The sequence below is a fragment of the Myxine glutinosa genome, chromosome 6 (assembly GCF_964187855.1).
Source record: "Myxine glutinosa chromosome 6, kmMyxGlut1.1, whole genome shotgun sequence".
NCBI lineage: Eukaryota > Metazoa > Chordata > Myxini > Myxiniformes > Myxinidae > Myxine > Myxine glutinosa.
The window spans coordinates 145321947-145340086 of NC_136266.1; the positions used below are offsets into that span (position 1 = coordinate 145321947).

Genomic DNA, 18140 nt, shown 5'->3' on the forward strand with positions numbered 1-18140 from the left:
CCAAAATCGAATCGATTAGTCCTTGTCAGACACCAAACCTGTCCACCAAATTTTGTCATAACTCGTCCACAACTTTTTGAGATATCGTGCTATTTATCCTTTTTGGCCCGATCTCTCGATGGTGAAGAATCACTTTAAAAAATTCTACAAGCCGGATGCGAATCCGGATCTTCACTAAAATCGAATATTTTCATCCTTGTCGCATACGCTACATCTCTACCAAATTTTGTCCGAATCCGTCCACAACTTTTTGAGATATCTTGTTCACAGTCAGACAAACAAACAGACAGAGACAGACAGACAATGGTTAAAACATAACCTTCATCCACCTTTGGTTGTTGAGGTAATAATCGCCTTTGCTCGTATAACACACTGCTTTTCATACAGTCTATCTATCGAAGGCAGGTCCAGTCCAATAATTACTGATGCTGTTCCAAAAACACGGCGCAATTTTTTCCTTGCAGATTCTGTGCTGCTCCCAAACCGGCCAGTGATGGAAAGTGTCAATACACTCTTGATCACTGCCCAATGGAAACTTTTAAGTTCCCTCAGGAAGTACAAGCGCTGCTGGGACTTCTTCACACAATGATCAATATTCACCTCCGCCGAGATCATTAGAAATATAGATACCGAGGAATTTCAAGGAATCTACAATTTCAACCTCATCACCGTCAATAAAAATGGGATTAATTTCTGACTTGTTCTTTCGAAAATCAACAATTTCTTTAGTTATGTTGGCGTTGAGCTTTAAGTTGTTGTCCGAGCACCAACGCACTATAATTTTGACTTGCGGGCCATAATGAGCTTCGTCGCCATTGTGAATGAGTCCCACAACGGTTACATCATCCGCAAACTTTACATTCAGGCAATTTACAAGAGATGACACACTATGTGGACATAGGTAAAAAGGCAATACAATAACGAACTGAGTACACATCATTGAGGAGTATCGGTATTCAATGTGATCGGATAGATAGAATTGTGAGGAGGCGTAGATCTGGGGAAGGGTATAAAACAATTTCTTGAGTGTTGAAAGTTCCCAAGAGCACAGTGAGCTCCATCCCGAGGAAGTGGAAAGAATATGGAACTACCTAGACTCTTCCGAGAGCTGGCCGTCTGACGAAACTGAGTAACCAGGTAAGAAGGACCTTTGTATGTCAGGGAGGGGTCCAATGACTACTCTGACAAAATAACAGATTTCCTTGGCTGAGATGGGAGAACCTGCTGGAAGGACAACAGTCTCTGCAGTACTTCACAAATTTAGGCTTGATGCGAGAACGGCCAGACGGAAGCCACTCCTGAGAAAAAGGCACATGACAGTACGCCTGAAGTTTGCAAACAGGCACATGCCAGACTCTGAGAGCACGAGGCAAAATATTCTGTGGTCTGATGAGACGAAAATTGAACTCTTTGTCCTGAATGCAAAGCGCTACGTCTGGCGGAACCAGGCACAGCTCATCACCTATCTAACGCCATTCCTACCGTGAAGCATGGTGGTGGCAGCATCATGCGATGGGGATGTTTTTCAGCAGCAGGGACTGGGAGACTCGTTATGATAGAGGGAACAATGAATGGAGCCAAATACAGGCAAATCCTTGAGGAGAGCCTGCTTCAGAGTGCAAAAGACCTGAGATTGCAGTGAAGATTTACGTTCCAACAGGACAATGACCACAAGCATACCATACGGCCAAATCAACACTGGGATGCCTTCAGAACAAGAACGTGAAAGCTTTTGAGTGACCCAGTCGAAGCCCAAACTTGAATCCCATTGAGAATCTGTGGAAAGACTTCAAGATTGCTGTTCACCGACACTCCCCATCCAACATGACAGAGCTTGAGCAAATCTGCAAGGAAGAATGGGAGCAACTCCCCAAATCCAGATGTGCAAAACCGATACAGACATACCCAAGAAGACTCCAAGCTGTAATCGCTGCCAAATGCACTTCTACGAAGTATTGACTCAGGGGGTTGAATACTTATGTAAATCAGATATTTCTGTATTTCATTTTTAATTATTTTGTAAAAATGTCTAAAAAAAAAAATTCCACTTTGACATTATGGAGTATTTTGTGTAGATCAGTGACAAAATAATCTCAATTTAACCCATTGGAAATTCAGGCCGTAACAGAGCAAAATGTGAAAAATTCAAGGGTTGTGAATACATTCTGAAGGCACTGTGCATGAACACACACACACACACACACACACACACACACACACACACACACACACACACACACACACACACACACACACACACACACACACACACACACACACACACACACACACACACACACACACACACCTTATAATTATTTATGTGTACACACTTTACCACCACTGCTGCAGTTCCTTCATCTCACCTTGAATTATTTATTGATATGAACTTTACCATCTCCTCTACCTACAAAGGTGTACATGTCCCATTCATAATATGCGGTTCAGAGCTGTGTCCTCCATGAAGAGTTGCATCCTTATCCTGATCCTTTACCATCATCCAAAAAAAAAGATTAAGTATTGTTGAGTGAACGGGTTCCACCCTTCGCCAATGTCACGTGAGAGATGAGCGTCCACGCCAGGAGGTACCACTCCCGCGAATGGACGGCTTAATGCCAATATAGGGGATGTACATTTGGAGGACACACAGCCATGAGCGTATGAGCCACATGTCTCTAATGTCATGACACCGAGCATGCCGGCTCATCCGAATGAGGGATGTTATTAATTGACCACAAATAAAATGATGTCCCAGAGATATCTAATTACGAAGAAATGAGCAAAGCGAGGGAGTGCGCACAACTTACAGAACGTTTATTTATTACATTTTAAAAATCACGGACACAAGACAAATCCGGTGGGGCAAAGAAAGAAGATGAACGAGGATAATGAGAAACAAGCACTTACTATGCAAGAAAACGACCCATCGACGGACACCCACGTATACTCAGACATAAACTACAACAGCACTCGGTAGTGCACATACCTCCGCTCCGCTAGGCTGAACAGGTTACCATTTGTGTCCCACTCATAGGCCGGATTTGGATCCGGACCTGGACAAATATCGAATCGGCTTGTTCTTGTCATCTCACCAACTCGTCCACCTCGTTGTGCCATAACTCGTCCACAACTTTTTAAGATATCGGGCTGTATATCGTTTTTGGCCAAATCTCTCAACGGTGAAGTTATTGGAAAAAAAGGATCGTATCCAGATTCGGATCTTCAACAAAATAAATTTGGCTTTGTCAAACGCCCAACCTGTCCACCACGTTTCGTCCGAATCTGTCCATAACTTTTTGAGCTATCTTGTTCCAAGACAAAAAGACAGGGGTGAAAACATAACGTCCGTCCACCTTCAGTGGCGGTGGTACAGACAAGTTATGGGACATGGAGATAAAGATCAGGTAAAGACAAGTTATGGGACATGTAGATAAAGATTAAGAAAAGACAACTTGTGGGACATGGAGATAAAGATCAGGTAAAGACAAGTGATGGGACATGTAGTTAAAGATTAAGAAATGACAAGTTATGGGACATGGAGATAAAGATCAGGTAAAGACAAGTTATGGGACATGGAGATAAAGATTAAGAAAAGACAACTTGTGGGACATGAAGATAAAGCTTCAGAAAAGACAAGTTATGGGACATGTAGATGAAGATTAAGTAAAGACAAGTTATGGGACATGTAGATGAAGATTAAGAAAAGACAACTTGTGGGACATGGGGATAAAGATCAGGTAAAGACAAGTTATGGGACATGAAGATAAAGCTTAAGTAAAGACAAGTTATGGGACATGTAGATAAAGATTAAGAAAAGACAACTTGTGGGACATGGAGATAAAGATCAGGTAAAGACAAGTTATGGGACATGTAGATAAAGACAAGAAAAGACAAGTTATGGGACATGTCGACCAAGATTAAGAAAAGGCAACTTTTGGGACATGTAGATAAAGATCAGGTAAAGACAAGTTATGGGACATGGAGATAAAGATTAAGAAAAGACAACTTGTTAGGACATGGATATAAAGATCAGGTAAAGACAAGTTATGTATGGGACATGTCGACGAAGATTAAGAAAAGACAACTTTTGGGACATGGAGATAAAGATCAGGTAAAGACAAGTTATGGGACATGGAGATAAAGATTAAGAAAAGACAACTTGTTAGGACATGGATATAAAGATCAGGTAAAGACAAGTTATGGGACATGTCGACGAAGATTAAGAAAAGACAACTTCTTGGGACATGGAGATAAAGATCAGGTAAAGACAAGTTATGGGACATGTCGATAAAGATTACGAAAAGACAACTTGTTGGGACATGGAGATAAAGATCAGGTAAAGACAAGTTATGGGACATGTAGATAAAGATTAGGTAAAGACAAGTTATGGGACATGTCGACAAAGGTTAAGAAAAGACAACTTGTTGGGACATGGAGATAAAGATCAGGTAAAGACAAGTTATGGGACATGTAGATAAAGACAAGAAAAGACAACTTGTTGGGACATGGAGATAAAGATCAGGTAAAGACAAGTTATGGGACATGTAGATAAAGATTAAGAAAAGACAACTTGTTGGGACATGGAGATAAAGATCAGGTAAAGACAAGTCATGGGACATGTAGATAAAGATTAAGAAAAGACAACTTGTGGGACATGGAGATAAAGATCAGGTAAAGACAAGTTATGGGACATGTAGATAAAGACAAGAAAAGACAAGTTATGGGACATGTCGACGAAGATTAAGAAAAGGCAACTTTTGGGACATGGAGATAAAGATCAGGTAAAGACAAGTTTTGGGACATGTCGACGAAGATTAAGAAAAGACAACTTGTGGGACATGGAGATAAAGATCAGGTAAAGACAAGTTATGGGACATGTCGACGAAGTTTAAGAAAAGGCAACTTGTGGGACATGGAGATAAAGATCAGGTAAAGACAAGTTATGGGACATGTCGACGAAGATTAAGAAAAGACAACTTGTGGGACATGGAGATAAAGATCAGGTAAAGACAAGTTATGGAACATGTCGACGAAGATTAAGAAAAGGCAACTTATGGGACATGGAGATAAAGATCAGGTAAAGACAAGTTATGGGACATGTAGATGAAGATTAAGAAAAGACAAGTTATGGGATATGTAGATGAAGATTAAATAAAGACAAGTTATGGGACATGTAGATGAAGATTAAGTAAAGACAATTTATGGGACATGCAGATGAAGATTACGAAAAGACGACACCAGATATATAATTGCGTGTGTGTTTGAGTGTGTGTGTTGTATATGTACTGTATATGTGTATGGATAAGTGTCGTGTATATGTGTGTTTATGGGTGCATGTCCATGTATGTGTGTGCATGTGTGAATGTGTGTTGTATGTGCGTTTGTGTATGTATATATGTGTGTTCATGTGTGTGTGTGCGTGTATAATATGTTTTTGTGTGTGTGTGTGTGTGTGTGTGTGTGTGTGTGTGTGTGTGTGTGTGTGTGTGTGTGCGCGCACTAAAACGTATTTATACCTGCATGGTTATACCATTTGGTGACAATTTTAAGTTCGCTGTGATATGTAAACAAAACAAGAAGATATTGTGTGGTCGCATACTCTAATGATGGTCTCAGCATGTTCATTACTCCTGCAAACACGATATGATAAAGGGAAATAAACACAGATACACCCATGTGGTCCATGTGGATATGGTTTTGGAAAGGGGTCACAAAGCAAGAGCATCGTCCTCCGAACGGTATGGTACAGGAGAAACGTGCAGACAACACCATGTGTACATAAGCACCAAAAAAGGTGAAAGTTTGTCTGGACCAATCGGTACGTTTGAACAACAAAACAAAACCTTACCACACGCCAGCTTTCTCGCTCTTCCTTTGAATCTCATCGCGACCACTGCGCTCGCTGCTCGTCCGTCTCTCTCCAGCTGGAACACCTCCTGCATCTACCTCCAGCCTTCTCCTCCCCACTCTCCAATCCCCCTCCCCAAGTACTCCCCACCTCGCCAGGCTCCCCCCTCCAATCACTCTGTCTTCGTGCAATTCCCGTATACATTCACCCTTTTGAAGGTTATTCCACATGCAGCACCTTTCAGGTTGTGCAGCAGCTGCAAATTTGTACACATGCGTCGAACTTCACAAGACTTTGAAGGTGTACCTGCGGAGTTTTAAAAGTTTCACAAATGAGGGACTCGATCCAAAACAAACGAAAAAAATCCCATAAATAAATATATACGCAGAGTATGCATGCATACACACACATCTCGTTTTTTCATTTCTGTTCCTCACAATTATGTTTCTGTTCCTCACACACACACACACACACACACACACACACACACACACACACACACACACACACACACACACACACACACACACACACACACACACACACATATTTATGCACATATATACACATATACACATGCATACAAACACACACATACACATATATAAACACATACTCACACACACACACACATATATAAACACATAGTCACACACACACACACATATAAACACATACTCTCTCACACACACACACACACATATAAACACATACTCTCTCACACACACACACACACATATATATACACACACACACATATTATAAACACATACTCACACACGTACACCCACATGTATAAACACGTACACTGACACACATGCATACACATACACACATATACACACACACACACACACACACACACACACACACACACACACACACACACACACACACACACACACACACACACACACACACACACACACACACACACACACACATATACGCATATATGCACATATGCACATATGCACACACACACACACACATGTCCCACGGCACATGGATATATCCCACATCCCACATGTATATACATGTTTAAAGTGTACGTGCCCCTCCCTCCTCCTTCCTCCTTCCTCCTTCCCCCGCCCGGCAACGCCGGGTACTTCTGCTCGTAACTAATAAAATAAAAACGAAGAAATATCTCTCAGCAATTTCCCGTCTGTTGAATGACACGTCCATGCACACGTGAAATGGAGTTTGTTTTTTCACACGTGAAATGAACACGTGAACCTTTACTTCCGGATAATAATGTTGAATGAAATAAGAACGAAGAAATATATGTCGGCATCATTGTTGACGTTTTTGTGACGACTGTCATCAAACGGAAAAGTAATATATCTTAACGGAAAAGAAAAATCGAATTTTTAATATATGTCGTCATTTCCCCCCGACTGTTATTTTAGGCGGTGTATTTTCGTGTATCATCGTGGCGCGATTTTTAAAAATATAACTCTGCATTTTCCCGTGTGTGCGTGAATGTTCTCAATTATTTCTGACACCGAGTCTAAAACCATCGATAAAAATTAAATCAGATGGTGAATTCGATATAAAATCGTGAGGGTGACTCAATGAATGGGCTTTATTTTACAGGCCTTTGAGAATTCATTTCGTTCTATAAACGGAAACTTTCATCGGATTTTCCTCCCGTTTTTTTTCAACTGAGTCTAAAACGATGTTAGCGACTGTTAAAAATGAAATTATATATCGAATTTGAGTTGAAATAAACCTGTGTGAGAGAGAAAGACAGCACGGGCCTAACTAAACAGGCCTCAAAGCTATTCGAGTTAATAAAATGGTGGATATTTGCTTACATGAAGCCTCTCCTAGAATGGGTGGAGCTATGGGTGGAGCTACTCTGCAAACGGAGGAAGCCACACCCCGGACAGACAGACAGACAGACAGAATCACCTTCGCCTATTATAATATTAGTCAGGTTCACTATGTCAATAAATTATATTTCGTTCAAAATCATGGTAGATTAGCAAACCTATACATTTTTGGAAAGGTTATAGCATAAGGAAACTAAAAATCAATGTTTACATTTGGAGAGATACCTGTATGGCGGCCATTTTGGATTTTCAAAATGGCCACTGTAAAATACATATTTTGTTCTATTTCTGCCTCTAATTACCCTAAAAACTTTTTAAAATATACTAAACCTATATTTTCAGGGACAAGGAATCCAATGAAAGTATCAAATTAGTGCTATGGGGAATGGTAAGACACGAATCAAAGGTTTTGAATTGCAAAATACTGTCTTTATATTCACGATAAGTTGCATAATCAAATACATGTTATCATTTTGTACAGGCAGTTAATAACATCAAAATGTGTCACAATAATTCATATCACCAAACATACACAGGCAGTCAGCAAAATCATATATACACATGCAGTCAGTATAACTTCACATCTACACAGGCAGTCAATGACAAAATATACACAGGCAGTCAATGGCATCAAACATACACGATTACAGAATATGCCATTTAGAGTTCGTCATCACTGTCCTGTGTGTCCTATCCGACAATATAGTCCGCATCGTTTTCACAGTCCGTTCCACACAAGCAAAGGTCGGTCAAATTGATTGGCAAATCGAATTGGTCGAATGGTCGATCGAATCGAATTCGATGAATCGAATCGAATCGAATCGATCGAATTGGTCGAATGGTTGAATGGTCGATCGAAGCGATTGGTCGAATGGTCGAATTGGTCGAATGGAATTGGTCGATTGGTCGAATTGGTCGAATTGGTCGAATCGAATTGGTCGGAATTGGCAAATGTAAACATTGATTTTCAGATTTTCCATCTAATAACGTTTCCAAAAATGTATAGGTTTGCTCATCTACCATGATTTTGAACGAAAAAACATAGTGAACCTGACTATATAGATATATACACATATACTAATACCCGACTGCAAAGCCGCAATGAGCCGGCGAAGCCAAAGCCTCTTGCCACTATTTTACCCATCACTCTGGCATCAGTAGTTTAGGTAGTTGGTAGTAGGTTGGTGTAGTAGGTGCCGTACCGAGTTCAAAATGACACCATTTGCATTCTGGATGAGATTAATATTTATAAAATGTACTTGATTAATTCGGTGAATTCCATCTCAATTTCGGATATTTCCGGCCGTGAAAAACTATCCCCTACGGCCGCGAGATTTCTAAAAAATAATTATTCGTCAATTTTAGAATATTTGACGCCGTTTTCACCCTCCGAAACGCGTAATAAGCTTTTTTGAAATATTTTTTCAAATGCTCGAATCTCATTGGTTCCTGTGTTTGGTGACGATTTTCGTTGACGATAACCAGGCCCGTGCAGGCCGAGGTTGGTCTTAAAGTATTTTAATTACAAATTAGAGGTGCATAAGATTGTGAATCAAATAAAGACGGGTGAAACAAACATCGATTGAACTTTTTTCAATTTGTTATGCATACTTCCGCATCCGCAAGATGGCGGCCTCCATTGAGCGATTTGGTACGTCAAAGCTTCGAAATTCTCAAGGGATCCAGCAAAATCTGGCTTTTCAACATAATACGTACGCGTTCATTCACAACACCGGCTTCGCCGGCTATAAACATATACACACGCACATACACACGCACATACACACACACACACACACACACACACACACACACACACACACACACACACACACACACGCATGCATACAAACACACATAAACACCCACACACACACATAAACACAAACACACACACACACACACACACACACACACACACACACACACACACACACACACACACACACACACACACACACACACATATATACAGTCACGTGAAAAAGTAAGTACACCCCAAGTAAAGTTTTGACTTTTTCAACAAATTTCAACATACAGCTATTTGATCTTCATTTCAACAAGATTGAGAGATAAAGGTGTTATAATATAACAAATATCATGAAACATTTACATTTTGCAGTCCGTTGTATAATTTAAATAAACAAAAATGCAAATTTCGCATGTGGAAAAAGTAAGTACACCTTTGGCTCTAATAGGTGGTATTGAAGGAGCTGCGCTCCAACGCGAGTCGAAAGAATTGACGCGACCAAAGACGGAATTCGTCCGAGTTGCTTTATCTATCTATAATTCCACTAATCTCTGTCTGTGTGTGTGTGTGTGTGTGTGTGTGTGTGTGTGTGTGTGTGTATGCGACCGCTGTTTCTCGACAACTACCGGTCCGATATACTTTAAACTTGCCAGGTATATTGCTGGGGACCCGAGGATGTGCCTTTTCAAGGTTTCATATTAATCGGACAATTACTTACCGAGCTATGTCCAAAAAACGATTCAACCAATCAGAGAGCAGCGAGCTATCGCGTGTGCCGAACGTGGCGAACACACTCTGCCTCGGACGGCACATTTGAGAGCGTATTCATTTATTTCACGTTGGCAAACTATGTTGCCGCTATGTTGGCGTTAAACTATGTTTTAAAACTAATTAAAACCATTTCATGTAAATAGAGGGGGGGGGGGGGGGGGGGATTGTCACTGTACTCGCAAGCCGTTCGCCGTTCGCTTTGGCGTTGCGAATGGACCAAAACATTTCATGGACCAAACCATTTCATGTAAAGCGTTCGCCGTTCGCTTTGGCGTTGCGAATGGACCAAAACATTTCATGGACCAAACCATTTCAAACCATTAGAGGGGGGGGGATATAATTTTAGATATATATATAGTACGGGCATGCCCTAGTCTATCTATAATTCCAGTAATCTCTGTGTGTATGCGACCGCTGTTTCTCGACAACTACCGGTCCGATATACTTGAAACTTGCCAGGTATATTGCTGGGGACCCGAGGATGTGCCTTTTCAAGGTTTCATATTAATCGGACAAGTAGTTACCGAGCTATGTCCAAAAAACGATTCGACCAATCAGAGAGCAGCGAGCTACCGAGCTATGGCGATTTAGCCGTTCGCCGTTCGCTTTGGCTTTGCGAATGGACCAAACCATTTCATGTAAATAGAGGGGGGGGGGGGGTTCTACCGTACTCGCAAGCCGTTCGCTTTGGCTTTGCGAATGGACCAAACCATTTCATGTAAATAGAGGGGGGGGGATATAATTTTAGATATATATATAGTACGGGCATGCCCTAGTTGAAACAAAACAGCTCAGGTATTCTGACAAGCCCGTATATCGGGCAGCAATATATATACACATTTATGCCGGGGCGTTTGCCCGGGAAAACCGAGACCGGGCATGCCCGGGTGTTAAGGGCGAGTCCTGGAAAGGCGAGTCTGGACATGCCCGGGCGTCCTGGACTCGGCCTGGCAAGTCGAGGCTGGGCATGCCCGAGCGCTCTGGGCGCGCCCTGGAAAGGCGAGAGCGGGCATGCCCGGACGCTCTGGGCGAGCCCTGGAAAGGCGAGTCTGGACATGCCCGGGCGTCCTGGCCGCGGCCTGGCAAGTCGAGGCTGGGCGTGCCCGGGCGCTCTGGACGAGCCCTGGAAAGGCGAGAGCGGGCGTGCCCGGGAGGTTCGGGCGTGCCCGGGAACAGCGAGTCCGGGCATGCCCAGGAGATGTGCGTCTGGGCCCGTCCGGACGAGCCCGGCATGGCGATCGCGCCCTGGCCGCGTCCTGGCAGGTGCAAGGCGATTGTGTACATTCAGCGGGAACCGCTACAGTATTGCCCCCTTTGGAAGAAATAACCTCAAGTAGGCGTTTCTTATAACTGTCTACCAGTCTCTGACATCGACTGGGAGAATTTTTTCCCCACTCCTCCATGCAGAATTCTTTCAACTGTGCAATGTTTTAGGGGTTTCTTGCATGCACAGCTCGTTTCAAATCCCCCCACAACATCTCGATGGGATTTAGATCCGGGCTTTGACTTGGCCATTCCAGAACCCTCCATTTCTTTATTTTCAGCCATTCCTTGGTGGATTTACTGGTATGTTTAGGGTTATCGTCATGTTGCAAGGTCCACATTCGGTTGAGCTTCAACTTTCCGACAGATGGCCTCACATTATCCTCAAGCACCCTCTGGTACAATGAAGAATTCATAGTGGATTCTATGATGGTGAGCTGCCCAGTCCCTGATGCAGCAAAGCTGCCCCAAACCATTATATTTTCACCACCATGCTTTACAGTTGGTATCAGGTTATTGTGGTCAAATGCTGTCTTTGGTTTTCGCCAAACATGTCTTCTGGTACTGTGGCCAAATAGCTCCACCTTTGACTCATCTGTCCAGCGCACATTGTTCCAGAAGTGCTGGTCTTTGCCGAGGTGTTCATTAGCAAACTTTAGTCTTGCCCTGATGTTCTTTCTGGACAACAAAGGTTTCCTCCTGGCACACCTCCCATGTAGATCAAATTTGTGCAGCCTCTTTCTAATGGTAGACTCGTGCACTTTGACAACAACAGTGGCAAGAGCTACCGGGAGGTCCCGTCATGACATTCTGGGGTTCTTAGAGACCTCTTTCAGCATCTTGCGGTCTGCTCTCGGGCTGAACCTGCCTGGGGCGGCCTGGCCTGAACAAGTTGGCAGTTGTCTGGAATCTTCTCCACTTGTAGATGATCTTCCGGACAGTCGAATGATTGATTTCAAATTGTTTGGAGATCTTTTTAAATCCCTTCCCAGACTCGTAGGCATCTATAACCTTGTTTCTGAAGGCCTCAGAGAGCTCTTTTGATGTCGGCATGGTGACGCCGCACACTTCAACAACAAAGAGCAAACCAAACTAAATGTCTGAGGTTTAAATAAGACAGGTTCCTCCAAATCCTCTCTAATGATGTTCTAATCATTTGCACCTGAGCTGGTGCACCTGATTCTAATTTTAGGTATTTGAAGTGGTGATAAATGTAGGGGTGTACTTACTTTTTCCACATGCAAAATTTGCATTAATGTTTATTTAAATTATACAATGGACTACAAAATGTAAATGTTTCATGATATTTGTTATATTATATCACCTTTATCTATCAATATTGTTGAAATGAAGATCAAATAGCTGTATGTTGAAATATGTTGAAAAAGTCAGAACTTTACATGGGGTGTACTTACTTTTTCACGTGACTGTAGATTTATTTATTTAATTTCACGTGACTCATTTCACGTGACCAAGCTGTTTAGCCTAGGTTCCAATCTTGACCCAACTATAAACTGTCAACAACAACAACAACAGCTCAGCCGACAGTATCTGAATTAACATCTTTATAATGATGTACTGTGGGATGGCTCTTCGGGAGCTTTGCAAGTCAAGGCAGACATTCGTGGCGGTGACGTCACGGCGTTCGCTCATTAGGTTGGAGCATTAAATTAAATATAGTAATTTCACTACTCCTAACTGCATCCAGGTTAACTCCATATAGTGGGCGGATACCAGAGGTAATGTACCATGAGGCAGGCGGTGCTTATCGCTCTTGGTAAGGTGCAGCAGTAGCTGTATGGGACACCTTACTGGAGGTCCCCACTGACGGTATGGAGTCGCATAATTACTGAATATATATTATTATATATATATTGTTGCGTTTATGGGGGTAGGTAAAAGGATAACATTGGAAAGGTAGAATTATATAGGAAGTAGCATGGACCACGTAACGTGTAGGAGCATTTTGATGTACATAGGTTCGGAAAATGTAGCTTGAGGTTATTTAAGTGTGCATAATATGGGGGAGGGTGCCGTGCTAATTGGCTCTGGGATTTAAGGCTTGTTTCCCCTGTTCGTCAAACCCTCTGTAATCTTTCCTAACATTTTAAAACAACTAACAGCCAAACCAAGCAGGAGCCAGCCAAACGAAGCCCGCTCCCATGGACCTAATACGGCAAGGGACCCGCCCAGGGTAGGCGGAGCGACCGTGCCAGGGGCATGGGGAACAGGACCGGCAGGCCACGCCTCCCAAGTGACATGATTGGTCTGGCGAGGGAGAGCATAGGGGCAGCAAGAAGCATGATTATTGGCTCTGGAGCTGAATAAGAAGAGCACGCGAGTTCTGCTTGCTCGGACAAGAAGGCTTGGCCATATTTATTTTTGTGCGTGCTGAAGGAGGGCGGTTGGTGTGACGATCGCAAGAAGCCTTGGACTGCTGGGCTCTGAGAGGGCATTGTTTAGACGTGCTGTTCTTCCCGGGAAACGTTGAGAGACAAAAAGAGAGAGGGCTATCTTCAAGACTCGCCCCACTGCTCTGGGGCGTCTTCGACGCACGGGCCTTTTGTTGGCTGTCGCCATCTTGCAAAGTTCCCGCCTGTGTGGCATCGAGCTTCAACAGTCACCAACCTTCTAAAAGGACTCAGTGGGGCCAAAGCTAAGTGTCGGCCAAGGGGGGATTTTATTTTTATTGTATTTCTTCCCCTGTGTTGTATTCGTAACTGCATGGAAGTACCTCAAAATAAAAATTAGTTTTACCTCAGCATTTATTTTCGTCCGCACCGTATTTGCTTTTAAATCATTTGTGTTGCATTTTCATTTGTCGTGTTTTCATGTTTCGTGGTTTCAGGGATAAACCTGTGTGTTCATTTAATAAAGCTTTTGTACCCCTCCCTCAGTGATCCCTCCTGTGCATGCAAATTTACCGCCAGAATCGGGAGGTCGCCTCGGGAGTGAAAGCTGGGTCGACCATCCATCCCGGCTGATATGAATTAATCAATCGGTCACCAGATAGGGGCTCAATCTGTGGAAGGGTACGATTACCCATTTGAAGTTTAAAAACCACATAGGTAATCTGCTGGAACAACGCACTGGGGCCCCTTCTACAATATATGTGCCCTCTTTCCCCCGCAACAGTAACAACTCCCCATAAATGGGCCACATCGGTACCCAAAAAACGTGCCGTCTGAGCCTGGCCCAGAGCGGCCGTATTCAATTTGCCTCAATGGCGGTCACGGGCCATGCTGCTGTGACACTTCTGCTACAAATTTGCCCCGAGACAAATCTGCCAACTGCTGGCTGATCCCCTTCAGAATTCGGGTAAACCTGTTCCCTCTAGCTCCTCATCCCGATCCTGAACCCCCACCTGATGTACTGTCACTGTCAGCCTCTCTGGCACGTGACTCCAGTATTCAGTATGAAGCCAGAATCGTCTCACACCCATCAACTCGATGGATGGTCAGCAGGTCCTGCAGCTCCAAAAGAGCTTGGACTTCAGGTTCCGGAATCGTGGCCAATAATTTTTCTAGCGCCAGACTTTCCCTAGCCGCTACCTGTAGGTCACGATATGCGTTCCTTACAGATTCGAATAGGTCTTGAGTCAGCTCCTGCAATGTCTCACCCGGTTGTCTTAAAAACAGGACACTGATCAACTGATGTTGCTGGAGCTGAGCCCGTAGCGTATCGCAACTGGTGGTGAAACCAAACAGACTTCAGGATCCAGAAGCGTGGCCAAGGATTTCTCTAGTGCCTAGCCTCTACAAGTAGGCCACGATATGCAATCCTTACAAATTGGAATATGTCTTGGGCCAGCTCTTGCAATGTCTCATCCAGTTTCAACTTACAGTGCTGGAGCTGAGCCCATACCAGATCGCTACTGGTGGTGAAACCGAACCGGAAAGGGCTTCACAGATGCAAGCGCTGAATAGCATTCACTCTGGGATCACATTAAGCACATCAGCTGCTGGCCCCAGAAATGTCGCCACCAGATTCCCCATGCATTCCCGCTCATTCCAACAATTGAGAATTATTTTTGAAATTGAGAATGGAATGCATTAAAATTGCATTAGGAAAGCCTCGAGGCTTCCTGACCCATAAACATTTACATGGGGAATTTTTCTGTGGTCTCCTCTACCAGATTCCCAATTGTCCAAATTCAGCTCGGAGATCAAATACTCCAGTGGCTGTGACCGCGATTTTGGAGCCCCTGTTGCCCAATTACGGCTCGTGGTGAGAGTCCCTGGGTGAGTTTCATCACTTAATCTTCAAGATGTTTTACAGATTTACTCACCTCATCATGTAGGCCGTCTTGCCCTGGTTTGTCGTCACACTCGCTCCCCGCTCTTCTTGGGTGGGTGGAGCTTCTACCCCCAACTCCCAATTTATCGTGTTCCTCAAACTCGCTCCGCATGACAATAACGATATATATGCACAGTTCCAATAATAGTGGCCACCTCACACTGACTCACATGCACACACACCGAGCAAGAGGAGGATACCTGTCCCTAACTCCTCGTGCAGATCTCTCGTATGTTCAAGACGGCCAAAAGCGGGACTAAGTGCACGCCAGTTGAGCTAGAAATAATCAAGCCTCCTCGGCGGGCGAGTGTGCAGTCTCATATCCAGGAACAAAGCTGTCAGGCCGAGGAGGGCGGCTGAGGGTTGCAGCGGAGGCTGCAGTAACCCTCGTTGGTGGCGATCTCTGTCTCATCTCGATCACGACCATGACCACAACAGTCCTCAGCACTCTTGTACGTTCAAAGCAGCCAAGGGTAGCAGTGGCAGCTGCAGCGACCCTTCTGGGTGGCGATCGTTTCAGCGAGCCTGTCAGTGTGCGCTCTTAGCGATCCTCTCAGCAATCCTCTCAGCAAGCCTCTCAGGGATCATGTCAGCTTTCCTCTCAGCAATCCTGCCAGCCAGCCTCTCAGCAATCCTGCCAGCCAGCCTCTCAGCAATCCTGCCAGCCAGCCTCTCAGCAATCCTGCCAGCCAGCCTCTCAGCAATCCTGCCAGCCAGCCTCTCAGCAATCCTGTTAGCGAGCCTCTCAGTGATCATGTCAGCTTTGCTCTCAGCGATCCTAACAGCCAACCTCTCAGCAATCCTGCCAGCCAGCCTCTCAGCAATCCTGCCAGCCAGCCTCTCAGCAATCCTGCCAGCCAGCCTCTCAGCAATCCTGCCAGCCAGCCTCTCAGCAATCCTGCCAGTCGGCCCCTCAGCAATCCTGCCAGCCAGCCTCTCAGCAATCCTGTTAGCGAGCCTCTCAGTGATCATGTCACCTTTCCTCTCAGCAATCCTGCCAGCCAGCCTCTCAGTGATCATGTCACCTTTCCTCTCAGCAATCCTGCCAGCCAGCCTCTCAGCAATCCTGCCAGCCAGCCTCTCAGCAATCCTGCCAGCCAGCCTCTCAGCAATCCTGTTAGCGAGCCTCTCAGTGATCATGTCACCTTTCCTCTCAGCAATCCTGCCAGCCAGCCTCTCAGCAATCCTGCCAGCCAGCCTCTCAGCAATCCTGCCAGCCAGCCTCTCAGCAATCCTGTTAGCGAGCCTCTCAGTGATCATGTCACCTTTCCTCTCAGCAATCCTGCCAGCCAGCCTCTCAGGGATCATGTCAGCTTTCCTCTCAGCAATCCTGCCAGCCAGCCTCTCAGCAATCCTGCCAGCCAGCCTCTCAGCAATCCTGCCAGCCAGCCTCTCAGCAATCCTGCCAGCCAGCCTCTCAGCAATCCTGCCAGCCAGCCTCTCAGCAACCCTGTTAGCGAGCCTCTCAGTGATCATGTCAGCTTTGCTCTCAGCGATCCTAACAGCCAACCTCTCAGCAATCCTGCCAGCCAGCCTCTCAGCAATCCTGCCAGCCAGCCTCTCAGCAATCCTGCCAGCCAGCCTCTCAGCAATCCTGCCAGCCAGCCTCTCAGCAATCCTGCCAGCCAGCCTCTCAGCAATCCTGCCAGCCAGCCTCTCAGCAATCCTGTTAGCGAGCCTCTCAGTGATCATGTCACCTTTCTTCTCAGCAATCCTGCCAGCCAGCCTCTCAGCAATCCTGTTAGCGAGCCTCTCAGCAATCCTGTTAGCGAGCCTCTCAGTGATCATGTCAGCTTTGCTCTCAGCAATCCTGCCAGCCAGCCTCTCAGCAATCCTGCCAGCCAGCCTCTCAGCAATCCTGCCAGCCAGCCTCTCAGGAATCCTGCCAGCCAGCCTCTCAGCAATCCTGCCAGCCAGCCTCTCAGCAATCCTGCCAGCCAGCCTCTCAGCAATCCTGTTAGCGAGCCTCTCAGTGATCATGTCACCTTTCCTCTCAGCAATCCTGCCAGCCAGCCTCTCAGCAATCCTGTTAGCGAGCCTCCCAGCAATCCTGTTAGCGAGCCTCTCAGCAATCCTGTTAGCGAGCCTCTCAGTGATCATGTCACCTTTCCTCTCAGCAATCCTGTTAGCGAGCCTCTCAGCAATCCTGTTAGCGAGCCTCTCAGCAATCCTGTTAGCGAGCCTCTCAGCAATCCTGTTAGCGAGCCTCTCAGTGATCATGTCACCTTTCCTCTCAGCAATCCTGTTAGCGAGCCTCTCAGCAATCCTGTTAGCCAGCCTCTCAGCAATCCTGTTAGCGAGCCTCTCAGCAATCCTGTTAGCGAGCCTCTCAGTGATCATGTCACCTTTCCTCTCAGCAATCCTGTTAGCGAGCCTC

At 45.0% G+C, this 18140-nt stretch overlaps 1 protein-coding gene across 2 annotated transcripts in view; it reads right to left on the reverse strand.

Moving 5' to 3' along the window:
* The window catches only part of LOC137429276 (uncharacterized), a 155546-nt gene extending 149605 nt beyond the window's left edge, over positions 1-5941 (reverse strand). Inside the window, exon 1 of one of the 2 annotated variants that reach the window (XM_068119244.2) lies at positions 5849-5941. In XM_068119244.2, coding sequence (XP_067975345.2) covers positions 5849-5885 — 37 coding nt within the window. In that variant the 5' untranslated portion in view covers positions 5886-5941. The remainder of the gene's footprint in view (positions 1-5848) is intronic. The other variant, XM_078780663.1, reaches the window with a different exon arrangement.
* Between the last annotated feature and the right edge of the window lie 12199 nt (positions 5942-18140).